This window comes from Oncorhynchus tshawytscha, linkage group LG24 (assembly GCF_018296145.1).
Source record: "Oncorhynchus tshawytscha isolate Ot180627B linkage group LG24, Otsh_v2.0, whole genome shotgun sequence".
Lineage (NCBI taxonomy): Eukaryota > Metazoa > Chordata > Actinopteri > Salmoniformes > Salmonidae > Oncorhynchus > Oncorhynchus tshawytscha.
The window spans coordinates 11104184-11128674 of record NC_056452.1 but is presented as its reverse complement, the minus strand read 5'-3'; the positions used below and the strand labels follow the sequence as shown (position 1 = coordinate 11128674).

At 43.0% G+C, this 24491-nt stretch overlaps 1 protein-coding gene across 2 annotated transcripts in view; it reads right to left on the bottom strand.

Moving 5' to 3' along the window:
• LOC112223743 (potassium voltage-gated channel subfamily C member 1) overlaps positions 1-20299 on the bottom strand; it is a 77278-nt gene extending 56979 nt beyond the window's left edge. For both annotated transcript variants that reach the window (XM_024386914.2, XM_024386916.2), the window contains exons 1-2: positions 19740-20299; positions 9025-9698 (exon numbers count right to left, since the gene is read on the bottom strand). In XM_024386914.2, coding sequence (XP_024242682.1) covers positions 9025-9648 — 624 coding nt within the window. In that variant the 5' untranslated portion in view covers positions 9649-9698; positions 19740-20299. The remainder of the gene's footprint in view (positions 1-9024; positions 9699-19739) is intronic.
• Positions 20300-24491: the final 4192 nt, after the last annotated feature.

Here is a 24491-nt window from a genome sequence, read left to right as displayed (position 1 = left end):
ATATGGGGATGGGAAACAGATGAATATGTCTCCGATATATTGGATAGATGTGTGTCTGTATGCGTGCCAGTATTTGTATTTATGGGTGTGTGGATGTGTGTCTTTTCAATGTATGGATGTAACACAATTGAGGGCTGGATTCAATCCGTATTGCAGAAGTATCGCAAAGAATCCGCGTTACAGCTCGACTGGAATTGAAAGGAATTGTTCCCGCATTTGCTGAGACCTCATTCACGGTGAACACTGCATATGTCGGCTCAATTGGAAATGACCTTGGCATTTCAACGCGATACTTCCGCGATATGGATTGAACCCAGCCCTAATACAGCTCGTATATAAAAGACAACAGGTCCATTCTTTGACATTTGAACATTTAGGGCTCGCTGAAGACCTGCGCTACAGCGCAATAGAATTTTAAAGGCAATGTTCGCGGAGATCGCATTCACGGTGATGTCGGCTCAATCGAAAATTACCTTGACATTTCAATCGCGCTACAGCGACTGAGAAGGACTCAAGAGTGCCAGATAATTGCTGAGATTTAATTGACCGTCTAAATAACACCAACAGTTTTTAGTTTTTCGGCATTTTAGGCTAATTGTTACATTCTTCCTAATTCAGAGAATTATTCTGCATTCAAATTGCAGGTCCAGCAAATGGTTTATGTGCACCCATTCTACTAGCTTATGTGCATAGCTGTGGAATAAAAAGTTAATGTGGAGCTCTGTGTATATTGTTCTGATGTACGTGTGTGTAGCTACAGTGTACTGGTTAATGTGCATAGGTGAGTACAGTACTCCATGGTTTATTGGCATATCTGAGTACAGTGGAAAAAGGTTTATGTGGACTCTCATGTGGACTCTGAGAACAGTAAGTGATGTCTTTGCTGTTGGTGTGTAGCTACAGTGTGCTGGTTAATGTACACTGACATTTACAGTGTAAAGGTTTATGGGCAGAGGTGTGTACTATGATTCATGATTTATGTGTACTTCATACTGCAGGCGTGTACAGCGTAACGGTAAATGAAGAGGTGTACGTACGGGTCATGTTTTATGTGAACAGCGTAAGGGTGAATAAGCAGTAGGAAGGTTTATGGGGAAAGTGTTAAGGTTAATGTGTTGGAGTGTGTGCAGATTAGAAAATGTGCATGTATACAGGTGTGTACAGTGTTCAGGTATATAATATAGTTCTCGTCGGCGTAAAGTGCACTGCCTAAAGAGGTAGGCACGCATCTACTTTCTGTCTGTCAAGTGTTTTCCCTGCCATCGATAAGCGGGGCAGGCCATCCAGCCTAGCTCTTCAGCCCTCCATCGAAGATAATGTGGTTTCTAAAGGCTTCCGTCCTCGAGGTTGCTTTGAGGGACTTAAATAATAGGGTGGGGAAAGACTGGTTCTGCACCGAACACAACAGCATGTTTAGGTGTGTACAGTACTGAGTCCTCAACCTCCCTCGCTCTCCCGTGTTTTGACTGGATTTAAGGGATTCAGTTGGGCACCGCTTTATCCTGTTCTGGCACCAGCCGAACTCTCCAGCCTCGCCGGTGTCCAAACAGATTTCAGCTTGAGAAGTGAGATGGCGGAAAGTAACAAGGGGTTACCACTGCGGAGGAGGACAGAGGGGGGGAGGAAAGAGGTTGTGAGGGAGGAAGGGAGGTAACAGGGGATGGATGATGAAGGCTGGGAGGGAGGGATGGATGGATGGGGGTGGGAGGCACAGATGTAGGGTGGTTATGAGGGAGGTTGGGAGGGAGCGAGGGAGTGGGGGGGGCACTCTTGCAACAGGCATTGTCATCGCAAAATACTTTATATAGTGTGAAACATAATACATATTAGGATGGAAAAGTTCGAGGCTGAGAAACAACGAAAATGTGTTTTTTTCAAAGCACGTTTACAGTTTACAGTTAGTTCACAGTAAGTGTTGATGCAAATTGCGTGATTGTTGTGTCCACTTTTCTCCTTTAGCACGATATCACGCATCCATCCTCAAAAATACCAAACAACAGACAGAGATAGTATTACATTGACACTACACTAAATTGAGGGGTTCGGATTGCTGGGTTGATACAAACACAAGACGAGAAGACCTGGGCACAACACCTCGTCGGGGAAAATAGAAACCAAACGTGATGGTTTTCCCAAACACGTGCACCAAAAAGGCTAATCGTTAGTCATGCCCTTCCCATGAGTCCTCCCGTGACACGCCGTGTACCCGTAATAAACTCGCTTAGCGCTGAGAATGGCTCTTAAATGAACAACCCATGTTCACCTGGCAGCCAAACAGTTGGTGTGGTGTCACGGGCTATTTTCGGCGTCAACCTGTTTGGTGTAAGCGTTGTTAATATCAAATGGTCGTACGGGCCAGATGATATTCTGCAAGCAACAGAGGGATAGACCTGCCAAAAGAGAATGGGATTAAAGACTCGTCTCCTTGCTACTATCGTTCTATTTTTAGAGGGATTTCATAAGGGGGGGGGGGGAGAAAAGCAAGAATGGAAGTGAGAGGCCTTCGTTACAATCAGGTTTTGAATGAACACACTGGAGAATCAATCATAGTGTCGTGGAAGATTAAGGATATTTATTTTTTAAGACACAAACGTCCCAGTGCAGGTGATGATATCACTTAGAAATAAACCCTCTGTATGTTGCCTTTTTTCTTGTGTAGTGCTTTGCTGAATGGAACACTTTAAGGGGTGGTTTCCCCGGACACAAATGAAACCTAGTCGAGGACTAAAAAGCCGTCTCAATGGAGATTCTCTTTTGAAAGAGCTTTTTTAGTCCAGGACTAAGATTAATTTGTGTCCGGGGAAACCACCCCTTAAAAGTGTTCCATTCAGCAAACCACTACACAATACAAAGGCAACATACTTTTATTTTATTTAATTTATTTCTACGCGATATCATCACCTGCACTGGGACATTAACAGTGTGGGGGAAAGCGTTGAGTTTCACACATTTAAGTCCAACTATTCTAACGGTGAGAAGCACATTGTGATCTTGAGTGAGTGGTTCCCTTTAATGACAGAAACATTGGCTCTGGGGCCCCTCGTTGATGTGGATGGTGATGTAATGGAGAGCACAGAAGGAATCCTTGGGGCTCTCCTCCAATCACAAAGAAGCGAGGAGAGGAGAAGAACGAGATGCCACCATGATTGGCTGGGAGGCTCACCATGATTGGCTGACTCTCAGACAACCCACAGTCCCGTTCAGCACGTATCGCAAAACAAACCCAGACTGCACAGAGTAGGAGGTGGTTGCTTCAGGGCAAAATGGTGCGGAAAACTCTCACACGACTACGCAAAATGAGAACTGACCCAGTACAGAAATAGAGAGCCCACAAGCGGTCTACGCTAAAAGAAGACAGGAGGATGTTGTTGTATTTGCTGCGTGTGAAGCACGAGCGCTTTCAGAATCTACTGCCAATTTTGAAACCTACACCAATTATATTTGATAGGAAAACCTCCACTTCCGTCCCAAACATACCATCCGCTCATTCACTCCTTTGAGAATTCAAGCTTCCAAGATTCAAGGTACCCAGAAAAAAGAACGCAATGTCCCCGCACCAATAATGTCAAAATCCCCCCAAACCCTGCCCCAAGTATATTGTCTATATCGTCATAACTATAGGTACCCCTGTTAATGGGCTACCTTTTTATTTCCTGGCCAGCACAGTGTTTTCTACCCGAACACACCCTGTTTTGGTCACGTTTGTGTTAATAACAGGAAGGTTGCTGACACTCTGACACTTAACACAGTAGAGAAGAACAGCAAACAATGAACCACCGGGGGGGTCTGAACCCTCAACCAGGACGCAACGCTGCCCCAACAACACTGACACAGCCAACACAGCCAGGTTCAATCATACTGTATGTGTGAAGCTTGAGAGAGGTTATCAGACAAGGCCTAAAAAAGGACCATGTGAATAGGAGCCAGCACAGTTTGGTTTGGGTAGGCATGATAGGCATGATAGTGTGAAAAGGGTATGGGTGAGGTTCATAATGTATACGATGTGCATAACAGACCACAAATGAGATGCGTCAGTAGATACGTTACTGACGGACAATCGTACCATTCCACTGTAGAGGAAGAAATAACTGAATGTCTCTATGACTGTCATAAGTAATGTTTTTGTTGTAAGGCCTTTCCTGCAGTCAAATGACCTAGTGGCCTCAACGGGTGTAATGTTAATCATATTTGTCAGAATGACATATTTAATCAACATTATTTGTGTTTATCCAGTGTTTCTATGTCAAACGGTTTTGTTATCTTTCAGTGTTTGGTGATGTGTATGAGGTTAATATTGGGACGCAAACTCAAATCTGGAAACATTTCAACTCTACATCTGACGCGGTGCGGGTGTCTTCTTTTTTTGAAGCCCTTGACCGTGCGCGTGAGGTGTATACTTTTGTTTCAAGTTATACGCGTGTCAAACTACCAAGAAACACTCTGTGTGACCCTGATTTAGCCCGCTGCAGTAAAAAGGTTAAATGGACGTGGTGCAAGTGATTTCCTGAACTTACAGAAATAGGATCAAAAGCATTCTATTGGGTTCTACTGTATGTTCTTGTATCGGTAGAGCAGGCAAATATATGCCGTGGTGATAGAACTGTGATAGCATATCATAGTAAAGCGTGCTCACCGCTTATAGTAATTCCATGCCTCACCGTGTCTACCTTCCATTGATAGCCTGGCCGTGTATTTGCTTCAATCACTGAACTAAAGCTGGGACAATAATCGCCACCGACCATACCGGTATTTTGCTGATATCGTTTGTTACAATAAGTAGCCTATACTAGAGGGATGTAGCCTATACTAGAGGGATGTAGCCTATACTAGAGGGATGTAGCCTATACTAGAGGGATGTGGCCTATACTAGAGGGATGTAGCCTATACTAGAGGGATGTAGCCTATACTAGAGGGATGTAGCCTATACTAGAGGGATGTAGCCTATACTAGAGGGATGTAGCCTATACTAGAGGGATGTAGCCTATACTAGAGGGATGTAGCCTATACTAGAGGGATGTAGCCTATACTAGAGGGATGTAGCCTATACTAGAGGGATGTAGCCTATACTAGAGGGATGTAGCCTATACTAGAGGGATGTAGCCTATACTAGAGGGATGTAGCCTATACTAGAGGGATGTGGCCTATACTAGAGGGATGTGGCCTATACTAGAGGGATGTAGCCTATACTAGAGGGATGTAGCCTATACTAGAGGGATGTAGCCTATACTAGAGGGATGTAGCCTATACTAGAGGGATGTGGCCTATACTAGAGGATGTAGCCTATACTAGAGGGATGTAGCCTATACTAGAGGGATGTAGCCTATACTAGAGGGATGTGGCCTATACTAGAGGGATGTAGCCTATACTAGAGGGATGTAGCCTATACTAGAGGGATGTAGCCTATACTAGAGGGATGTAGCCTATACTAGAGGGATGTGACGTTTGAAATGATGTAAGTTTGCTCATATGGATGATTGTTCATTGGACAATCGATGGTCACAAACAGTCGTAGTTTAAAGGATAGTTTTAAAAAACTGTGCTGCACATTAATATTGTAAACTTTAACGTCCTGTTTATCATTATCGCATCAATTCAGGCAATTTATCCCGATATGGATTTTTGTCCATATCGCCCAGCTCTCCACTGAACACAACTGGTGCTTATTGGAAACAGGCTTCTATTTGAGCCAGGCCTCTATTTCCTTAATGCACACAGCTTTTGCTCAATAAAATGTTGAAAAGACTACCACACTGTTTATTATGACCAGTATAAACATAATAACAAATCCATCGCAGATCAGACTTGCAAAGACGAGGTTGCTTAACATACACTCCCGATGTCCTGCTTCAGCACCATTCTCTCGCTCTTTGCACCATTCTCTCGCTCTTTGCACCTCTCCTCTTGAATGAGACACTGATGTCTCATTCACTGCAATGATTTTGCTCTCATTAATCGTCTTTCGCACAATCTTTATGTTACTCGCTAATGTTCACTCTTAAACAATTCACTTAGACCTGCCGTTATTTGAAACAGGCGTTTATTTGCTGAATTGAGTGCCGATACCGGGCTTTTAAAAGGGACAGGCCTCTATTTGGGACTCAGTGTTTAATTGAAGTTTTACGCTATTAGAATATCTACAAACACTCCATTCCGCAGAAATCTATTGGGTACACATTACCACTGTTCTGTTGACCAACTTGATTGACAAGCAATACAATCTAATTAGACCACAGCTGATTCCAATCGTTAAAATACCGGTTCATAAACATCAAGATCTCCTTTGTTGTTGGAAATGAGTTAAGGGGAGAAATTGCGACAAAACAACACCGTTAACAAGAATTTTATATTAAGTTAGGATCAAGGAATGTCAATTATGTGATGACACTGTGATTAATCGCACTGTGAAACTCAATCTCGAGCCATTAGGGATCAATAGAAGATGCTAAGTAGAATAATACACCACATCCAGAGTCATATGCCGTCAATACCAAATGAGATGGTAAAATATTCATATAATATCACTTAAAAACAAAGCCTCAATTCATGTTTAAACATCTTTACATTTTAAAGGGTGAGAAAAAAATACTGAATTGAAATGCAGACAAAAAGAGAAGATAATCAATCAAATATCAGATTGCATTGCAGATTGGATTGCTAAAGCCTTCTTTGCGGATGGGAGATGAATCCAGCATACACACACACACACACACACACAGACACACACACCTCCCAACGTCTATTTCTCTCTAGCGATACCCCCATCCCCGTCTCTGCCCTCCTGCCACTATATTTCTCCTTCCTCTCTCTCTCTCTCTTTACCCATCTCTTTCTCTCCGTTTCTCTATCCCCGTCCATATCTATTCCCTCTCCATCTCTGTCGCTCCACCTTTCCCTCTCTCTCATCATCCTCTCTCTCTCTCTCTCGCCGGTGCTCCCCCTCCTTTCTCTCCCCATGTCTACTGCAGCAGAAAAGCCAGCACAGACAGCAGCTTGTCTGTCTGTCTGTGTGTGTGTGTGTGTGTGTGTGTGTGTGTGTGTGTGTGTGTGTGTGTGTGTGTGTGTGTGTGTGTGTGTGTGTGTGTGTGTGTGTGTGTGTGTGTGTGTGTGTGTGTGTGTGTGTGTGTGTGTGTTTTGCTACGGTATATCCATGCACCACATGCACTCGTGCGCAATAAAAAAAACAGCCCTTTGAATAGTACTATGAATAATGTCTCTGATCATTGATCGCTGATCATATGTAGATCCGTCAGTCACAAGCACGCCGCCCATGTCTTCCGGTTCAAGAAACCCTGGAGTGCCGGTCAGGAATCCATCCTACTCATGTGGTCTCCGCCATCGGCTGGAGCGCCCAATAGAGAGGCACTTCCTGTTATCCAACATTAAAGCCAATGCCTGCCAAAGGGAAAGATCAGGTGACCCAATCCAGATGATATATCTATCTAACCCTGAGACACAGCTCTTCCTGTGCTGAGACCAGATACTGGATGTGGACAGTTGTGTAGTTTCTACAGTCAGGTTAGACTGGACTAGAGAGAGAGAGATGCAGTGTGTGTAGGATGGGGGGGTGCGAGCGTGCGTGTGTGTGTGTGTGTGTGTGCGTGCGTGCGTGCGTGCGTGAGTGTGTGTGTGTGTGTGTGTGTGTGTGTGTGTGTGTGTGTGTGTGTGTGTGTGTGTGTGTGTGTGTGTGTGTGTGTGTGTGTGTGCGTGTATGGATGTGTATTTGTATACTTATTTTTGCACATACAGTACAGGTACTTGGATCTATACATGTTTGCGCTGCAGGTGTTGTTTTGTCTGTTGTCTGCCTGTGTATGTGCGTGTATGTATGTGCCTAAAGAGGAGTGTTTTGCAGTGTCATCAACGAGGAAACGTGTATGGTACTCAACATCAATAGGAGTGTGCATGATTCTTACAACATGCATGATTTTAACATCTTTATACACAAAGCAAACTGTACGGCCAGCTAATTGAGCATAGACTACATGTTATTTCATAATGGCATGTGTGGATGAAGAAACATAGCCTATTCAATCCAGTTATTTTAATCTATACATCTTCATCAAAAACCCTGTATCCTTCTTCTTGCTACCCGTATATTATGCTATGTTTGACGTTTGCACTATCAAAGAGAATCAATCATCAAACGGTAAAAGCATTTTTACATTCGGCACCTCGGGTCTCGTTACTATTAGCTTGAGAACCAGCTGATTCGAAACGAACGCAGCTTCTAGGAAATGGGTCTGAAAAGCGTGCATGGAGGGGCTTTATCATAGCCTCGCACTGTAATGGGGGACAGATACACTCGCCAAAAATGAGAATCACCGAGGGCAAATGGGGAAATAAGAAAAGAAGACTTGTTTTATGTTCCAGTTTCGAGGTCGCATGAAGGCTCAAATGAGCGCTAAATAAATAACATAATAAATTAAACTCAGCGTGCATAAGCGCATCGACACAAACAGGCTAATGAGGAGTGTTTGAGTTGGCTACGGGAGGGGGACAGAGAAAAAAGTGCGTTTGGATGCAGGTATGGGACCTGTTACAGCACGCTAAATTATCTCGACAATATTACTATGAAAACATACATTTGGTGGATTATGATTCAAATATATATGTTATCAGTATCACTGTCAACTCATTGACTTGGCAGCACCCTCATAACGAAACAACATCAACACGTAGGCTACTTTATAGTCTACGATCTGGAATTAACATAGGAGCCATACGATTTTTCATTTTTTTTCACATGCTAACACAATTAATTATTCAGCATCCGTGAGTCACAAGCAAACTGTCAAGGAAGTCAAAGCCTACCGAAGTGGCCTGCTCGATTATGATGGCTTATTGAACGAAAATCTCAGGTGGCATTATTCATGTCAACTATAAGTATACTGGTTGTTTAGTAAGGGAAGCTCATTTTCATAAACTTTCAACAACTTATTGCGACTCAGATATTTGTGGTCAAAGTTGGAATGGCAAATGTAATATGACATTTAAAGCAGTCAAACATAACAAAGAGCCACTCACCCGGGCGTATTTAGAGGAATAAGGGTCTTCAAAAAGGGCCCACATTCTGGGCCGCCAGATTTCCCACCAAGTCTTTTTCCTTCCGTCCTCATGCAAGCACAGTCTTTTCATGTCCCCATCTGCGCCTCCTGGTAGAGCTGGGTCGTCTTCTGGCAACTCTGGTTCGGGATTCTCAAAGCTGTCCAGCGCCTCCTCTGCGTCCCTGTGTTGCCGGTAATTCATCCAGCAACAAGCCTCCACGTCCGTCTCATCGATGCCCCAGAATGCCAGCTCCTCTTCGAACAGCGGGCCGCACACATCGTTCGGACAGTGCAACTTCCCTGTGCGGTAATAGTTGAGGATGAATGAAAAGACGGATGGGTGGCGATCGAAGAAGAACTCGTCGTTTTTGTGGTCGTAATCGAAGTTGCTAAAGGCGTCCGGTTCGGTAAGCCAAGATAAGCGGGTACCGGGCAACGTTTTTAGGGTGCTTCGATAGGTTTCATGCCGCACCCCCCCGCAGTTGATCACGATTTTCTCGCTTTCCGACGGACAAGTCATGTCTGCAGTGTAACATGCTTTGTTGGATGACTTGTTCCCACCCTTGCGCCCTTTGAAAGAGGAGACGCAGACCGAACTGAGCATAGAAGAACTGGGGGAGGGAGAGGAGGAGAGAAAACGGAGGGAGGAGGAGTCTGCGGGTAGAGAAAGGGACATCGTTTTAGCAAAAGGAAAGGTATGTATGTATAAAATATGAACATTAGAAACAGTAATCGTTTTTCAGTTACTGCTATAATTCCTCATGTAATGCGCATAGAGTGTAGTTAAATGACCTTGCAGCCGGTTCATTAGGCTATAAGAAAGAACGATTTCAAAAGATAAAACAGGGGTGAATGTAAAGTTGGTTTATCAAGGCTGTTCAGATAAGTAATATTCACCAGAAGACAGGAGAGATGTAGGCCTAGTCTATATTCAGTCACTAACATACAGCAATAAATGAGTGAAATGCGGAGAATGTCACATGTTTGATTCAACATTGATGATACACTTAAAATGTGTAGGCTGAAATATGAGAATAATAAGATGAGTTTAAAGCAAGGCAAAAACGGAGACCACCGGACTACTGCGTGAGCATTTAAAAATACATGTTGTGTTATGAATGTGCTATAAGCAAAATATCTTCCATTTCATATTTCAGCACCTAGTATCACTCTTATTCGACTGGTTCCATTTTGTGCCTCGTGCTGCTGTTACTGTAAGATGATGTACACTGTACATGATTCCAAAAGGATTCTAATTTCTCCCAATTCATTGATATAGTATCTCTAATTAGGCCACTAAAGACCCCAGCAGAGCGAACCCCCATCCCCTCCACTGCAATCTGCTTGCCTCGGTACCAAATAGCAGAGAGAGAGAGAGAGAGAGAGGGGTGTGTGTGTCGTTGGGGAGAGAGAGAAGGAGAGCATCCGAGGAGGGATGAGAACGAGAGAACGAGGGAGAGAATTTGAAGGAGGTATAACATAACAAATTAGGGATACATTTCGCTCCTTCGCTTTTCCTTTCTCTAAGTCCCTAATGCTTTTCTGACGTTAGGTGGCACGCATTCGATGCGTGTGTGTGTGTTAATCGCTTCCCAGGAGTGTAGTGTCCATACTAATGTTAGATCGACTCAATCAGTCTGCTACAGGCACCATGTTTCCCTATATCCCTCTACTGCCTTTACTTTCAACTGAAGCAAGGTTATGTCATGCTGTTCCAATAGTGTCTTCTGCATTGTGTGTGTGTGTGTGTGTGTGTGTGTGTGTGTGTGTGTGTGTGTGTGTGTGTGTGTGTGTGTGTGTGTGTGTGTGTGTGTGTGTGTGTGTGTGTGTGTGTGTGTGTGTGTGTGTGTGTGTGTGCGTGCGTGCGTGTGTGTGTGTGTGTACATGTGTAAGAGTGAGGGAGAGAGAGAGAGGAAAATAGAGAGGAGTGGGGAGTGAGAGACAGATCAGAAATCAGCTTTTTAATGGAGTGATCGGAAAGGATAGAAATAATCTAGATTGGGAAAAACAAGTGATGCTCAGCAAATACCTGGGGACGGGAAAGCTAGAGGGAATGGAAGAGAGAGAGAGAGCGAGACAGAGAGAGACAGAGACAGAGGCAGGGAGAGATAGAGAGAGGATGAGAGGCAGAGAGAGAATGAGAGGTAGGGAGAGAGAGATGATGAGAGCCAGCGAGAGAGAGATAAAGGCAGAGAGAGACAGAGAGAGAAAGAGAGATTGAGAAGCAGGGAAAGAGGGAGAGAGAGACAGAGAGCGAGAGAGAGAGGATGAGAGCCAGGCAGAGGGAGAGAGAGTGCGCTATACAAGTGAATGAATTCCACTGCAGTAAAAAGCCAGAATTATTTGCTTTCTCTCCTGCCCCTCGCTATGTTAGCACATCAACATTGCAGTGCATTGTCAGTGTAGAATCCATTTCCTTCTGAAAAGGTGTTCTTCAATGCAAATCCTCTGCATACTGTAAACCATATGCATGTTGTTTACCTCCTTTTCTATTCTAATGGAATACGCCCCTTTCCTCCCCCTCTTCCTCGTCCTACCCCCTCTCCAGCGCTCTCTCAATCTCTAGCCCTCCCTTCCCCTCTCTTGCTCTCTCTCTCTATCTCTCTCTCTCTCTCTTCCTTGTTCCCTCAATCTCATATTCCGCATAAGGGGCTCACATTTCATTCAAGGGGAATCTGGACTTCAGTTTCCTCCTCATCTCACACTCTCTCTTTCCTTTCTCAGTGTCCCCCTCTCGTCCCACCTCTGCACTCCTCTTCTCTTTTCCTTCTTTTTCTTCACTGCATTTTACTCGAGCGTTCTTTCTTCCTCACTCGCACTTTCCTTCCTTTCTCCCATCATTTTGTTCTTTCTTTCTCAAAAAGTCTCCCACTTTGCTCTTTACTATTTTATCACCCCTTCATTTCTTTGGGGACTTTTTCTCAAACCATTTACATTTAGCGTGATGCATTTTTTTCTCTCTTCAACAACATTGTCAATGTCTTGTCTTCAGCTTTTTTTTAACTTTCTCAACAGCACAAACAACTTTTAAGACATTTCCAAAGTGCATCTTTAACTTGGAACTTGTTTTCAATCTTTTTTTCTATTTGGACTGTTTTCTGCTCATTTCTTTCTAGTTTTGTGTTTTGTTTGAAACATTATCTAGATATAAAGATTCCAGAATTCAAGAGAGCCTCCACTCAGGTAAGGTTTACCAACTATCAGAGGCTGCTGCATGGGATGGACTGGCAGCATATGGAACATATATAAGCACAGGTCTGAGAACAGTACATAGAGGGATTAGAGACTGACAGGACATTAGATACTTAAGATACACTGATTTGGGGACAGTTGATGTATGTATACGTCACAGAAATCTAATAATAAGTACTAGTAGAGTAATAGATAGGTAAGACAGGATTCCAATTCCTTAGTCTTGACTGCCCAAGTAAAACTTGGCAGTAGTCTTCACTGCAGTACGCCTGATATTGCTTGCTCAACAAAAAATGCCAGGAGCACTTTGAATTTAAGAACACTGCAAAATCATATCAGTGTTTTGTTTTTGTGTGTTTACTGCATGTCTTGCAGTTGGAAATGGACTATTTCAAAGGACGATATAAAGATACAGAAGAGTTGAAGCAAGAAAGAAAGATACATTAAATAACTTGGAATGGCTTATTTTGACAAATGAACCAGAAAAGAAACCCAGTAATGAGATCTAACCAACGGTCATCTTAGAACTGAGGGAGATTCCAGCAGAGAAGCACTTCTATTGTTAATTAAGCGATCAGATTTCAGCACCATGGACAGCAGCACTGCATGGGACGGTATAGAGTCTCTACTGCACCCACAGGGGACGGAAATAGAGAATCTTAAACTATCTGAATGAAATAGATAGACCAATGTATTGTTGAGGGATCACATTTCAGCACCATAGACAGCAGACATTGCTGTTTTCCTATGCATGGGACGGAATAGGGATTCTAGTTGACTCTAGTGCACCCAAAGTCCAAGGGGGAATTATTGTTTTTTTAAAACCTGCATAGATAGACCAATGTATTGTTGAGGGATAACATTTCAGCACCATGGACAGCATACACTGCTGTTTTCCTATGCATGGGACGGAATAGGGGTTCTAGTTGACTCTAATGCACGCAAAGTCCAAGGGGGAATTTCTATTTTTAAATACCTGCATAGATAGGCCAATGTGTTGTTGATGGATACCTTTTCAGCACCATGGACAGCAGACACTGCTGTTTTCCTATGCATGGGACGGGACAGGGGCTCTACTGCACCCAAACCCCAAGGTGGGGGGACTGTAAATCTGGAACTATCTGCGTAGTCCAAGGTATTATTGAGAGATAACATTTCAGCACCATGGACAGCAGGCACTGCTGTTTTCCTATGCATGGAATCGGATAGGGGCTCTACTCAACTCTAGTGCACCCAAAGTCCAAGGGGTGGGGGGTGGGGGACAAAGAATCTTGAACTATCTGCATAGAGCAAAGATTACTTTTTAAATCCCTATTCTTCAAAATGCAGTAAAAAATGTTTTACTTTATGCAGAGTTTGGGGTTTATTTGGTTACTATTTGGTCATAATTCATAGCCTACACAAACAACAAGTTGTCAACATTGCTAAATGCTAAACCCTATCCAGCCAATATGTTTTCTCCGCAATACAACCATATGGGGAGAACGTATTGATTTGAGCATGTTAATTAAAGTAATGTAACCATTCAAGAGAATTAATGAAGGAAGAGAAAGCAACTTTACAAGAATATCAATAAACCTTTCCTGTGGAAGAGATTACCTACATTTAAACATTATAAGTACTTGAGATAAATGCTCAATGCTCATTGTCAAAGGAAAATGTATATAGTAGGTCTGGGCTTCGTGTTAACAAGATAATTGGGTGGCTTCGGACGACGCTGGCCAGTGTTTGGAGCGCAGTATTGAAGTAGCTACGCACGTCTCAACTGCAACAACAACAAAAAGGTGTGGGGGGGGGTTATGGGTTATGGGGAGGAAGAAGAACTTGTGGTCAAATGGGAGGGGGAGAAAAGCGAGGGACAGGGAGAGAGAGAAGGACAGACAAAATGACTGGAGAGAAAGAGTGGTAGAGATGAAAGTGATCAAGAGTAAAGCGAAGGAGGAACCGTACCCCCCTCTTTCTTCCTCTCAGAGCTATACCTGCCCTGGCCACCGTGTCCTGCGCTCCACAGCTACTTCTCCTCTTCACAAACGTACACACACACACACACACACACACACACACACACACACACACACACACACACACACACACACAGGCTCACCTGGCTGAGTGTCAGCACTGCATACAAAAGCATTCAAAAGCATTAAAAAATATATGAAGTAAACAATTTAAGGGAAAAGCGCTGCTTAATCATAATGAACTTGGAATGAGAGAGAAGGGGAGGTCAATGAGGAGGTAAAAATAGAGAGAAAGAAAGAGGTAAAGGAAGAGAGAGTGCACTGCTCGTGCACGATGGCTGCACTGACGCTAATATATATTAGCAGAAACACTGCAGCAAGAGGGGGAGGGAGCGCGGGATTATGGGGCGCATCGACTGTGAGGTACCAGCAGAAAGGAACAGGGGGAGGGGAGAAGACTGTGAGAGAGAGGGAAAGCAGAGAGCAAGGGAGAGGAGGAGAGAAGCAGGGAGGAATTTGGTAGGAGTGCTGACTGCGCAGAACATGAGCGTCGTGGTTGGCGGAAAAAGCAAAACCCTTTCCCAATTCACAGAGAGAATGAGATAGAGTGTGATAGAAGGAGGAGGAGAGAGGCGGTGGATGAGGGGGGTGGTAGAAATAGGAATGGAAGGAGAAGAAATGGAAAGTGGGGATAAGGCAGGGGAGGTAGAGGTGACGTGAGAGCCATTTGTGTGAGAAGGTGGGATGGATGGAGGAGAGAGAGGGATGGAATAGAATTATATAAGAACAATGATGGGAAACATGAAAGAGAGGCAATAAAAAGAGGGAGGGGAAAGAGAGAGAGATGATAAAGGGCAGGGGATGAGAAGAGCGGAGGATGAGGGAGAGGAGGAGAGAACAGGTGATGAGATAGAAGAGGGAGCAATCTTGCAGGGGTTCGGTAATGCCTGTTAAAGCATCTGAATGGAAGTGAGGAAGGAGAGGGAGAGAGGGAGGGGTAACGAGGGAGCGGGACAACACTTAGAGGGGATATACAGCAGGGTGGGAGGAGGGGGTGACAGACAGAGCACATTAAGAGGAGGGAGGGACAGAAGATGGGTAAGAGGAATAATGAGGGGAGAGAAAGACAGACATGTATGTGTACAGCTATGCTGAAGCGCAAGGGAGAAGGTGGGCTGTGGGCTGTGGGCTGGTGTGTGTGTGTGTGTGTGGTGTGTGTGTGTGTGTGTGTGTGTGTGTGTGTGTGTGTGTGTGTGTGTGTGTGTGTGTGTGTGTGTGTGTGTGCGTGCGTGCGTGCGTGCGTGCGTGTGTGTGTGTGTGTTTTTTCCTCCACCACCCATCTCCTCATCAAAGGATGTACCACAAGGTTTCTCGCTGTTCTCTCTCTACATCTTTACCCTCCCCCAATTTTCCATCTCCCTCACACTCCCCAGTACTGGTGAGACACCATCAGGAGAAATGGAGGCACTGCAGCAAGAGGAAAGTACTGCAGTCACCTCCCCTTTTAGTGCAGTGTCACCGTATGATGTCCTCTCCCTCCGACTGTCTTTGTGTTTAATGGTGGAACTCTACATTCTGCTATTCTACTATCGGAGAAGCAAGAGAGCGGAGTGTGGGTAGTATTTGGGGGAAACAAGAGATGAGAGACAGTATGAATGAATGTGAAAGGACAAGAAAGCAGGTGGGGGAGAGAGAGGGAGGTGAGTAGAGAGAGACAGCCACATAGAGAGAGACACACAGAGAGAGAGAGAAACACAGAGAGAGAGAGAGTGAGAGAGAGAGAGAGTAATATACACTTAGAAAAAAGGAGTCTTTGACAGGGACAAGGGATGATGAAAGAAATAAAGGGTTGTTTGTTGAGTGAAAAGATACAGGGACACACCGAAGAATGCTTTATCTACCTTTATTTAAGGTAGAACCTTTTTCAGAGTATGCAATGGGCCACGGGATTAGCAAAGAAACACACAGCCAAGGTACACTGAGACGAGGGCATCGTAAGGAACGATCAGGCTAGCTTACACCAATGACCAATTCCCTAACCAACTGTGCATTAAAAAAGACAATCAATTAACCGTGCATGAGAGAACTGGACTCTGGGAAATCTCCCAGGGGCCCTAGCTTATCTACCCGGCGACACCAGTGCAGCAACCTCAGGGGTGCGCCACTCATGACCAATCCCCATGTAGAACCACATCATCAGAGGGGCCCCGAGCCCCTAGGGCAGTGGTTCTACTGCACATTGATAAAACTAAATCACCCTCCAAAGGATAACTCCTCTTCAACCATTCAGGCTTTGTTTTGGAATGAAAGACTCCATTTTGAAAGATACCCTGAACAGCGGTTATCTCCTCTTTAGCAGGCTGGAAATGAATGATTAATATATGAGCTTGATTCAGGAATAGACCCATGGACAAAGGATGGAGAGGCTGAAATAGAGGATTGGACATTTAGAAACGGAGCTGAGCAAAAGCCCTTTGGGTGCTGAGCCAAATGTCCTTCAGAAAGGGTGTGGTGACTTAGTCTTGTGTGGGAGGTTTCGACATAAACAAATAAGCGTTAACAGCAGCAATTAGAGATTCAGCACTAGTCAAGCGGACAGCAACGGAATCCAAATCTCGAAGTCCAAAGTCTGCATCAACATGATGCTGACCAATTGTCCTTCAGACATAGTGCTGCCCAAAGCTAGGGGTCAAGTCCACAATGTCTAGCTCATAGAAATAAAAGCCTTCTGTAGCACCCTAAAGAATTATGTCACTAGTTCCTCACTGTGAACTTTGCATTGTTTGCGGCTCTTTGTGAAGCAGGGCACCCTTGCAAAATAGGCGTTGGTCTCAATGAGACTTCCCTGCATAAGTAAAGGTTAAATGAAATAAATAACGGCAAAGTCTAGTGGGTGGACACCGTTAGCATGCCATAGTAAATGTGTAGGGACTAGGGAGTAAGAATACCGAAGCATTCTATATGGAGATAGGATGTTATAGCACCCCTTGGTGGGTAAGAGGATAACACACCAGTAACAGTCCAAAGGGCATTAAGAAAATGCCAAACAGAGCCTTGGTCATGTTCAGTAGGATCGATAATGGAAGAAAGCGCTCTGAAACGGAGTAAAACCAGGTGGTACTATTTGAACGTATCCAATAAGAAACACTTGTCTTCGTTTCCTTACGGTGGGGCCTAATGAACACAACCCAGGTGTGACAGAGAGATAAGGGAGAAAGAAACGGTGCTGTTACCAGTTTAAACATTAACAGTCGTCATTTCGCATGGGGTGCTTTTATCCAAAGCGACTTATAGAACTGTGGACATTGACAGTGACATTTATATTCGGTATATGTGGCCCGTCCGAGAATAAAACCCACAGGTGTTGCTAGCTCCATGCCCTTACAAACCGACTGAGCCATTATCTCACTAACCCACAGCTCAACAACAAGGGATACTGTTGGAGGATCATGTACACCAGAGTCATATCCACCCCCCCCTAATAAATTAGCATAATGACCGTAGAGTTTGAACTTTGAACCCTGTACCTCATCTGTCCCTCACGACATTAAATCTGGTCAGTTTCTTAATTAATGACACTGGCCTCCATGGCTCATTACAACCATTAGAAGCCTGGAGTGATGGGGGACACGGTGTGAGTCACATTTAGGGATGGAATGAGGAACAGTACATTACCGCTCAGAGCCCTGGGTCTGTATTTTAAAAAATGTCTGGGAGTAGGAGTGCTGATCTAGGATTATGTCGTCGTCCCCTGTCCCCGTCCATATAAATTGTATTAATTATGGTTGAAAAGGCTAAACTGATCCTCTGAGGCTCTTAATGAATATGGTCCCTGACCTTTGAACCGGCTGATGATTATAGGCTACTAAAGAGAGGGGAGGTGAAGAAATTAGAAATGGGATGTGAAGTTTAACCATTGAAGTCAGGGATGGGAAAGCAGTAAAGGAGTAAAATAGCGAGACGTTAACGGAGAGAAGTACGGGAGAGAAATTGCACATGTTAAGAGTTAAAGGTGAGGGGTAAAGTCATGATTTAATGAAAAAGAGACAGGTTAGAGTTAGGAGGAGATATGTGGGGTTATGTGATGGTTTTGGGATTGAGTTAGAGAGGCATTTGAGATAGATTTGGGTCACGTTCATTAGGCAACAAATGGCAGAAAACTACTTGGTTTTGTCCAGTGAGAAACCCACATTTCCCGTTGTGAACGAACACACCTAATGAACACGACCCCGGTTAGAGCTGGAGATGAGACAGATTTAGGAAGGGTGAAGCAACGTGGGAAAGATGGAGATCTATTGTTTGAGTTGGATATAGATATGAGTTGAAGAGGTAGTTAGTTAGAACATAGCCTGGAGTAATATATGTAATACAATCACAGTTAGTTTATGGATTATACTTCTGGTGTGTTACGTATTGTTGGATCTATTACCTATACGTCTACTATATTTATAAAAAATTGTATAACATAGACTGTAAATTGGGTATACCAAGTTATACAGTATTATATCAACTTGTATATACACAAATATAAACCTTTGATACATGCCGTTGTTCTAAAAGTAGAAGGAGGTTTTCTGGGTTACCCTCAATATCTATAGATGCAGCTGTAGATTGATAATACAAGGGGGGAAAGCAGAGGAAGCAACATGAAGAGTGCAGAAAGTGCAGAAGTCAGATGGTAGCCTAAGCACAATAAGAGCCTACATACGCTCATGAATCAAAGAAAGTTTAGTACTAGGAAAGAGAGCGATATGCAGAACTGAGGACAGACTTTGTGCACACAGAAATAATGGAGTGAAAATGTGGATGGATCGTTGGTTGGTCAACTTGACAAAATGATCAACTATTGATGATGTGACTGGATAGGACGAAGAGTGTTTAAAGAAGAAAGAGCATCTAGTCTAGACATCAAACTGCCACTATTGACTTCCTGTATTAGGCGGTCCCTTAGATGCCATGCACATCCTTCCTTCCTGTCGTCGTCCCCCCTCCCCAACAGAGCTATATCAAACCTCCATTTCAGGCCTTGACACTTCCCCTGTGCTACCCATTTACACACGCGCACACACCGAATGAGACAGACACTCAAACACACTAGCAAAACAACAGACAGACAGGCACACCCACACTCAGACAAAAACACATCCCTTTAAGAGACATGTAACTATAAAGACCTACTTGGGGAAACGCCCACCTCATATATGCAATGTTAGGTTATAATCTGACATATATCAAAGTGTAAGTAAGAGTACGGGCTATGTAACACTATCAATAAGTTATCTGAATATTAATATGATAACCCAGTGGAGAGCTTTATGTTTTGCTATTTGAACACATAGTACTGATTTACTGATTGCTCACCTTGTTATTGAATAAAAACACCCCTCGTTTGCATTAGGTCTGACAGTGAAGAGAACAATACCTGTTGAACGTAGACGCTTTGCCTTTATTTTTGGCCTGTAAGGCTCGATGATTTTCGAATAAATAGTGTTTAATACATGACATCAATTCACAAATACACACACACACGATCAATACTCACTTGCTTTTGTTTCGGGTTCGTTTCGTGTGCGTGCGTGCGTGCAAGATCACGCACATTAACTCACAAGATCAATCAAAATGTAGTTTTCTTTGTAAGGTCGTTTTTTTTGTATGCTTTCAGAGATAATATCCATGCAGTGTCCTGTCGGCTTTCAGATGACAGGGTCTCTTTCCGAATAATAATAATGAGACAAAATAGGAGTGTCTGTTGTTGAAAATTACGTTTAGTTATCGTTATTGTCGCTTATTACTTCTACCTAAGATCATGCTGACGACAATACATTACTCTCACGCATTCAACGAATCAGAATTTACACAGAAACTGTCTCAGGCTGTTTTTTTCTCGGTTTCGATGCCCCTCTCCCACCTCTGTTATTGCCAAAAAATGATTCCCAGTCTTGACTGTGACTCTACGCTTCTACGCGCAGGGTGTAGCTACCATTCAATTCTTTCTAGATCTCCTCCTCCCAATGTCACAATGGAGATATTGTATAGCCTGTAGACAACTCCTCTCCCTATTTCTTCGCGCGCACGTTTCTGTCTCTCTGTTTGCTTGGAGGAGCGTCACCTTCTGCACTGTCTGTCCCCCCTTTTTTTAGATGACACATGTGGGCGGGTTAGAGAATAAGGGAGAGGGTGGGGGGGGACCCAAACGAATATAAAGGCTAACTTGTGATACGATTTCAATGACCTTTCTTTGAAGAAAAAAATTAAACCAAGAAGACAACAATGGGCTCACGACTGTGAAAGCGTCCGTGTAAATAGGCCTATAGGCGAAAAGTAACCCGTATTTAACATTTTACTCACACACACACACACACACATTTACATGCTCGCTGGCACGCATACACACACACACACACACCCGTTTGACTACAGGTCCCCATCCTTGATTCAAGCATAGCTGACATCACAACAGTCGTGATATGAGGGAGGAAAGAGTAGAGCTGAAAGCAGCACGCAGACCACGGAGAAAGAGAGGTATTCATAGAGGCGGAGTGGAGCGGGATCTAGAAATGGAAACATAACCTACAGTAGTAATTTGTTACATAACAGCACGACAACACTGAAAGTCTCCGATTAAAATTGAATATCTTCTATCTGTATCATACCTATAGGTTTGTCAATGCTGTAAATGAACCTATGCATTTGTAAATGCTTTTGAAAATGTATGAATCAATGTTTTCTTACTAAAAACGTGTTTGCTCCCTCTCTTTGATTGGCATGTTATATAGCCTATTTACCTACAGAGTAGGTGACTAATTCAAAGTTGTGTTAAATCATTTTGGTACAGCATACACTTGACTTCTTGGCATAAGTATACTGTGCAATATAAGTATGCAATGTATGACACATAACCAGAAGAAAACTTTTGTGCATCAAATATCTCACCTGGTTGTATTTGGTTACAGTTCAACTAAATGAACCATTTATATAAACATTGAAAGACCTATCTACCGTATTGGTTCTGATTTGTTACGGGTGGAGAATGCACCTGTTTCTCTCTGTCAGCATCTCGAAGGTATGCTGAATGGCACTGCAGAAATATTATGGAAATAAACTTATCATCCATGCTTCTCTGCTCTACTTGACAACTGTCACCATGAGTGCTGATAGCAGTTGGTGTGATTCAACCTCTGTCTCTGTGGAGGACTGTCTATGACGAGCGATATACCATCTGGGCTCGTGGAGACATCATCTGGCCAAGTTAAGCGCTGCATGTGTACTGAGGCCAAACGTTTGTCACATCGCAGATGATACGTACAGTAGGTGGAGGATACTTCAGACAGTGTTTATAGCGGATCAGGGACCTCATGGCCCCATACGGAGGACCATAACTTGGGTGCTGAAGACCTCAGGTAAGCCAGCACAATGTATTTGGGCCCTAGTAGAATAGAATGACATCATTTAAATTATATAAATCTATTCTATTCCATTTGATTATATTCGATGTTAAATCTAATATATTACTTTTCTGATCTGTTATATTATTCTATACTGTTCTATTCTAGCATAATGTTCCCAAGTGTAAATAACAGGCATCACATATCATGTATGAAGCAATGCATTGGTCTGAATTCTGTTCAGTCGGGTAAAGTACATTTTGGGGATGACCAACAAGCTGATGAAGAAAGCTGGGAAGTTTTACTCTTTATCGAAGACCAAACAAACGATTACAGTGCTTATTAAAAGTATTCACCCCCTCATATTTTGGGGGTTACAGTTACAAAGTGAGATTAAAATTGATTTAATTAGGATTTTACTCTGTTATGGCAAATTGGAGGATGGGAATCAAAAAAGCATAATGAAAATAAAACACTAATATCTTGATTAAATAGATATTGGGGTATTGGGACCCATTTCATCCAAAAAAAGTTCTACTTTTGACTCATCTGTCCATAGGACAATCGTCCAAGCCTTGATGATCATCCAAGTGCTTCAAGGTGCTTTTTGGCTAATTTGAGTCAATCTTTTTGGACGACATTGGTCCCATTATGTCTGGCGAAAACCAAACACTGCATTCCACAGTAAGAACCTCATACCAATGTTCAAGCATGGTGGCGGTAGTGTGATGGTTTGGGGATGCTTTGCTGCCTCAGGACCTGGACGACTTGCCTTAATAGAAGGAACCATGAATTCTGCTCTGTATCAGAGAATTCTACAGGAGAATGTCAGGCCATCTGTCTGTGAGCTGAAGCTGAAGAACAGCTGGGTCTTGCAGCAAGACAATGATCCAAAACACACATTGAAGTCTACATGAAAATAGTTTAAAAGCAACACATTTGAAATTATGTCCATTATTAATCTCAATTGAGATGTTGAGGCAGGACTTGAAACGAGCACTTGATGCTTGAAAACCCACAAATGTTGCTGAATTAAAGCAGTTCTGCGTGCAAGAGTGGGCCACAATTCCTCCACAGCGATGTAAGATTCATCAACAACTACAGGAAGCACTTGGTTGCAGTCATTGCAGCTAAAGGTGGCACAACCAGTTATTGAGTGTAAAGGGGGCAATTACTTTTTCACACAGAGGGATTGGGTTGTTGTATCATTTTGTTTATTAAATCAAATGTATATACTCAGGTTCCCTTAATCTAATATTAGGTTTTGGTTGAAGATCTGATAACATTCAATATCAAAAATATACTAAAATAAAGAAAACCAGAAAGGGGTCAAATACTTTTTCACGGCACTGTAAAGACTATTTGCTAGACTTAGATTATTCAAAACATGGATGTCAACCCATTTGTAAAAACCAGGACAAATAGCAGGACAAATTATACATAATTAATAGGTTATATGTTGCCAATTCACTAATGGTCACATACTGTACTTTTGTATATACAGTTGAAGTCGGAAGTTTACATACACTTTAGCCAAATACATTTAAACTCTTTATTTTTTTATTTTTTTTATTACAATTCCTGACATTTAATCCTAGTAAAAATTCCCTGTCTTAGGTCAGTTAGGATCACCACTTCATTTTAAGAATGTGAAATCTCAGAATAATAGTAGAGAGAAGGATTTATTTCAGCTTTTATTTATTTCATCACATTCCCAGTGGGTCAGAAGTTTTACATACACTCAATTAGCATTTGGTAGCATTGCCTTTAAATTGTTTAAATTAGGTCAAACGTTTCAGGTAGCCTTCCACAAGCTTCCCACAATAAGTTGGGTGAATTTTGTCCCATTTCTCCAGACAGAACTGGTGTAACTGAGTCAGGTTTTTAGGCCTGCTTGCTCACACAAGCTTTTTTAATTCTGCCCACAAAATTTCTATGGGATTGAAGTCAGGGCTTTGTGATGGACACTCCAATACCGTGACTTTGTTGTCCTTAAGCCATTTTGCCACAACTTTGGAAGTATGCTTGTGGTCATTATCCATTTGGAAGACCCATTTGCGACCAAGCTTTAACTTCCTGACTGATGTCTTCAGATGTTGCTTCAATATATTTCCACATAATTTTCCTCCCTCATGATGCCATTTATTTTGTGAAGTGCACCAGTCCCTCCTGCAGAAAAGCCACCCCCACAACATGATTCTGCCACCCCCGTGCTTCACGGTTGGGATGGTGTTCTTCGGCTTGCAAGCCTCCCCTTTTTTCCTCCAAACATAATGATGGTCATTATGGTCAAACAGTTATGTTTTTGTTTCATCAGACCAGAGGACATTTCTCCAAAAAGTACGATCTTTGTCCCCATGTGCAGTTGCAAACCGTAGTCTGGCTTTTTTATGGCGGTTTTGGAGCAGTGGCTTCTTCCTTGCTGAGTGGCCTTTCAGGTTATGTTGATGTTGGACTCGTTTTACTGTGGATATAGATACTTTTGTACCTGTTTCCTCCAGCATCTTCCCAAGGTCCTTTGCTGTTGTTCTGGGATTGATTTGCACTTTTCGCACCAAAGTACGTTCATCTCTAGGAGACAGAACGGGTCTCCTTCCTGGGCTGTATGATGGCTGCATGGTCCCATGGTGTTTATACTTGCATGCTATTGTTTGTACAGTCCCTTCAGGCGTTTGGAAATTGCTCCCAAGGATGAACCAGACTTGTGGAGGTCTACAATTTTTTTTCTGAGGTCTTGGCTGATTTCTTTTGACTTTCCCATGATGTTAAGCAAAGAGGCACTGAGTTTGAAGGTCAGCCTTGATATACATCCACAGGTACACGTCCAATTGACTCAAATGATGTCAATTAGTCTATCAGAAGCTTCTAAAGCCATGACATCATTTTCTGGAATTTTCCAAGCTGTTTAA